This window comes from Arachis ipaensis, chromosome B09, assembly GCF_000816755.2.
Source record: "Arachis ipaensis cultivar K30076 chromosome B09, Araip1.1, whole genome shotgun sequence".
In the NCBI taxonomy this organism is placed as follows: Eukaryota; Viridiplantae; Streptophyta; class Magnoliopsida; order Fabales; family Fabaceae; genus Arachis; species Arachis ipaensis.
In genome coordinates, this window is record NC_029793.2 from 2838069 (window position 1) to 2843520 (window position 5452).

The 5452-nt window shown below is 33.1% G+C and overlaps 1 protein-coding gene across 1 annotated transcript; it reads left to right on the forward strand.

The window, feature by feature from the left end:
- Positions 533-5162, forward strand: LOC107617226 (probable sulfate transporter 3.4). The gene is made up of 13 exons (XM_016318982.2): positions 533-935; positions 1166-1214; positions 1315-1522; positions 1775-1946; positions 2488-2553; positions 2668-2781; positions 2972-3088; positions 3230-3356; positions 3517-3803; positions 4015-4205; positions 4295-4380; positions 4529-4605; positions 4718-5162. Exons 1-13 carry the CDS (start codon positions 612-614, stop codon positions 4859-4861), a joined length of 1962 nt encoding a protein of 653 aa, XP_016174468.1. The 5' UTR covers positions 533-611; the 3' UTR covers positions 4862-5162.

Genomic DNA, 5452 nt, shown 5'->3' on the forward strand with positions numbered 1-5452 from the left:
AACCAAATTTTTAACAATAACAAATATATAATAAGTTTTCAACAAATTATTGATTTTTTTTTATTGGAGACTAATTTATTAAAATTTTATTTATCATTTTACTCTTTTAATTATTATTTTCTTCGCATTAAACATATTTTTGGTACGAGCATCCATAAAAATAAAAATATTTAAAATATTTTATATAATTAAAATAAAAAACTAAAAATAATTTATATTTAATATTAATAAAACATAAAAATATTATTATAATTTATCTAACAAATATTTTATGTTTTATAAATATGTATGTTTTTCCTTATCTTATAAAATTTTAGAACGTATCTCATCTCGTATATGTCCCCGTTCGTGTCCAACTGTCCATGCATTATTATACAAATTTATACATAATTCAAGGCAACAAAAAAAATGATTAAATGAAATGACCAAGTTACCCCTACATCAGAGCACAAGACAGACACACGCCAAGTCTTTTCTCTGTGCATTGCATGCTGAAAATGTTTTCCCTCCCTCTCTCTATAAATACCCACCGCACCTCTCTCTCTTTCTTCAAACCAACCACACCCTCACTCACTGAGTCACTGAGTCAGCGAGTCAGAGTCCATCCACCAATGGGCGTGAATTCCACCACCACCGTCAACAAAATCCAATCGGAGTTACCGATCTCAGTGGCATCTCCGCCGTTGGAGATCCACAACGTGCGGTTGCCGCCACGGCGAAGCACCTCACAGAAGCTAAGGCAGAGGCTCTCAGACATATTCTTCCCGGACGATCCACTTCACCGGTTCAAGAACCAACCGTCATGGTTGGTGAAGCTCATGCTCGGTGTTCAGTGCATGTTCCCTATCTTCCAGTGGGGCCCAACCTATAACCTTTCCCTTTTTCGTTCTGACGTCATCTCTGGCCTCACCATTGCCAGCCTCGCCATTCCTCAGGTTGCTAGGCGTTCAACACCTCTTTTTCTTTTATTAAGAATCAATTTTTTAATTTATTATTAAAAAATTTAAAGTGTAGAATCAACTTCACGTGAATTTAATAGACTGAGAGTCATTAAACAATAATTTAGTCACAGTCAAATTATTTAATGATTTTCAACTATTACGTCACAGTATATAAGTTTTTACAAAAAAAATTCAAATGTAATGATGTTAGTTCTTGTGAGCAGGGAATCAGCTATGCTAAGCTTGCAAACCTGCCACCTATTATTGGATTATGTGAGTATGCTCTGTTTAATTTCTTCATGCATGCATTGAGATCAACAACATTTTTAATGTGAATGTTATGAATATTATTGTTGAATGTTGATGCAAGCAGATTCAAGTTTTGTGCCACCATTGATATATTCCCTGCTTGGAAGCTCTAAACATCTTGGAGTTGGTCCAGTCTCAATTGCATCTTTGGTGATGGGATCAATGTTAAGTGAAACAGTTTCTTACACACAAGATCCAATTCTTTATCTCAAATTGGCTTTCACTGCCACTTTCTTTGCTGGTGTCTTCCAATCTTCTTTGGGAATATTAAGGTACGCTTCCTTTTTTTTTTTTTTAATTTATGCACGAATGTATTGTTTAAGATGTATTAATCTCAGTGTCATGAATGGGAAGAAAAAGAATAATTTGAAAGTAAAGTAATGGTTGGTGGAAGTGGAATCAAATATTTTTGTTGATATATTAATAATTAATAATAAGTGAATCAGTTTTTCATTGGTTAGAATAATTAAGTTTGAAATATTTTATGATGGAATAATTAAACAATCTTTTATGGTTGAAAACAGGTTAGGATTTGTGATTGATTTTCTGTCAAAGGCAACACTGGTAGGATTCATGGCTGGTGCAGCCATAATTGTATCTTTGCAGCAGCTGAAAGGGTTGCTTGGAATAGTGCACTTCACCAGCAAGATGCAAATAATTCCAGTATTAGCCTCGGTTTTCAAACAAAAAGACGAGGTATCTATTTTCATATTTCACATCTTAGTAAATATATACTATATAGAATCGGATTCGAAAATTAAAGAAAAAAAACAGTATCATTTCCTAATTCAATCATTAGTGGAATAGTAATGCAATCAGAAATCAGTCATCACTTTCAAATGGAAATAAAAAAGAAGGAAAAAGCACCATTTTATAATAAATAATAATGGAATAGTATGAAATTTAAGAAAATAATAAATAATATAATTTTTTAAAATATTGAGTAAACTTTGTAGAGTTACCCTACTTAAATTTGGACTATACTATGTGTACACCAAAATCAGTCACCAGTATAAAATATATGTTAAAATACATATTGAAAATAAATTAAATCACACGTTTTATACACAAATATATTGGTAGCTGATTTTATTGGCTGATTTTGGTGTACAAATAGCATTTTTGATTAAATTTATATTGATCAAAATCAACCAACAAAAAGAAAGTCATTCCAAAATAAAAAGCAATTTTAAAAAATAGATGAATTTACATATTTGTCCTTGTGATGATTGTGCAGTGGTCATGGCAAACTATTGTACTGGGATTTGGCTTCTTGGCCTTCCTCCTGATAACAAGACACATTGTAAGATTCTCTCTATATTGCATGCTTACATATTATTATATTAAAATTATTGTTCTTTAATTTGGGAAATTAATCTGCTTCTTAACCTCTGAAAATTTTGATAAATTGTGACAGAGCTTAAGGAAGCCAAACTTATTCTGGGTTTCAGCAGCTGCTCCATTGGCATCAGTTATTCTTTCAACAATTTTAGTCTTTCTCCTAAGAAACAAGGCTCATGGAATTGCAATTGTAAGAAAATACACCATACATTGAGATATATTATTTGTACTCATTTTGTTTAGTATATCAGACGAAAGAGTTTTTTTTTTTTTTTCCGACTCAGTATACGAGACAAAATAAGTACACATAACATTTTTGTCTCTGGGTATAATAATTTTTCTTCTTAATAACTCTTTTTATGTCTATTTTTATCTTACAGATTGGTGAATTGCCAAAAGGCCTTAATCCACCATCATCAAACATGTTATTCTTTAGTGGCCCTTATTTGGCTCTTGCTATCAAAACTGGAATTGTTACTGGGATCTTGTCTCTAACTGTAAGATTTACTGAACCTAGAAACATTATTATTATTGTTCACAGAATATTTTACTAAAATTGCATATTTTACATAGTCTTATTAGGATGGTGAACAAAGTGATTATTAAATATTAACATATTCAATTATTAATTCTTTCAGGAAGGAATTGCAGTTGGAAGAACATTTGCTGCACTTAAGAATTACCAGGTGGATGGAAACAAAGAAATGATGGCCATTGGTATCATGAACATAGCTGGCTCTTGTTCTTCATGCTATGTCACAACAGGTAATGATTCTTCTCTCACTTGTCCATGTTTACTAACATTGATTTCTAGACAAAAAGTGATTCTGTTTGATACAGTGACTATTGATTAGTTGTCTGTTTAAAACTCTCTTATATTGACAGTATATAAAAATTGAACTACAAAATACATTCTTATTCGCAGGATCCTTTTCGCGATCGGCTGTTAACTATAATGCTGGAGCACAGACAGCAGTCTCAAATATAATCATGGCTTCAGCAGTTCTTGTGACTCTTCTGTTTCTAATGCCACTATTCTATTACACGCCAAACGTCGTCTTAGCAGCGATTATCATCACTGCTGTGATTGGCCTAATAGATTACCAAGCTTCATATAAGCTATGGAAGGTTGACAAGCTTGATTTCTTGGCCTGCATGTGCTCCTTTTTCGGAGTTCTGTTCATCTCAGTGCCTTTAGGCCTTAGTATTGCGGTATGCCAATAATTCATTGACCTGTTAGATATATTCCGTTTGATAAATTCATCCGAATTCTCATAGACACTGCCTTAACACAAATGAAAACGATAGATGATTGGGAGAATTTGTCAAACATAGTACAATTTTCAACTATCAGCATTGCAATTTTTCAAGCAGTAATGCTATGTGATCAATGGCAACTAACTTTGTCAAAATCTTCATTCAGGTGGCAATATCAGTGTTCAAGATATTGCTTCATGTCTCAAGACCAAACACATTGGTGTTGGGGAATATACCAGGGACAACAATATTCCACAATGTAAACCAGTATAGAGAAGCTCTTAGAATCCCTTCATTCCTCATTTTGGCTGTTGAGTCTCCCATCTACTTTGCTAATTCAACTTACCTTCAAGAAAGGTTAGATAAGGAAATATGTATATTTTCATTGCTATTTTGAGAGTTTATTCTACATGATTCCAAATGATCCAGAACTTTTCTTGCTACAGGATTTTGAGATGGGTTAGAGAAGAGGAAGAGCATATCAAAGCAAACAATGGAAGTAAATTGGAGTGCATAATTTTGGACATGACAGGTAAATATTTCATTTTACTTGCAAAATTTACCTTTAAATTTTGTTGGGTGTTTACTTTTAGATGTTCAAATAACTTCACCTTACAGAATAATTTGTTAATCAAGCTTTTGAATAATTCCACTTAACAATATTTTTATTTATTTTGCAGCTGTGACAGCCATAGACACAAGTGGGATAGACACTTTATGTGAACTTAGAAAGATGCTGGAGAAAAGATCACTTCAGGTATAGATACTAATTTGCAACACATTCAAAGGCCTAAAAGAATTGTCTCAATTTGTTATTATTATTATTTTTCCCAATAACCTTTTAACATTTTATAATTTGTTCAATGCAGCTGGTGTTGGCAAATCCAGTTGGAAGTGTCATGGAAAAGTTGCATCAATCAAACATTTTGGATTCCTTTGGTTTGAAAGGAGTGTATCTCACAGTTGCTGAAGCTGTGGCTGACATTTCATCCTCTTGGAAAGCACAACCTTGATGATTTACCTTAAAAAAATGAATTCATAGGACACAACAAGAAAGAGATGTTACAACTAACATCTTTCTCCAACTTTTGGCCTAACCCTTCGGAAGTTTAATTTTGCCTACTTGAGAGAGAGTTCATGGAACAATTAAGGCCTAGTTTCATTCTAAGAGGGTCCTTTTACCAACTATTTTTGCTTTTTGTCCATTTTTTTCTTTTGCTAGAGGCAAAAAGAATCAAAGCGAGATATGTTTTGATGACTTTATTCCTGCGGATATTTTAATGAAAGAACCAACAAAGAATTGGAGACTTGGTATTTGACTCTTCCACCAAACTTTTTTAGTCACAATATTGTTGCTTGATGTGACTATATTCTTTCTTTTCCCTACCACAATTCAAATTCAAGTTCAAAGTCAGAGCTACTAGACTAGTATTCGTTCGCCGGCAATAATCCTACTCTCGTCGCCGTGAACGGACTAGTCGCGAGAGGATGGAACAATTAGCATGAGATCATAAGTTCAAATCTGATTCCTTTCGATGTACTAATGTCAATGCCAATGTGCATTATAAATCACATGCCAAACATAAGAGAAAGTGATTATCAGA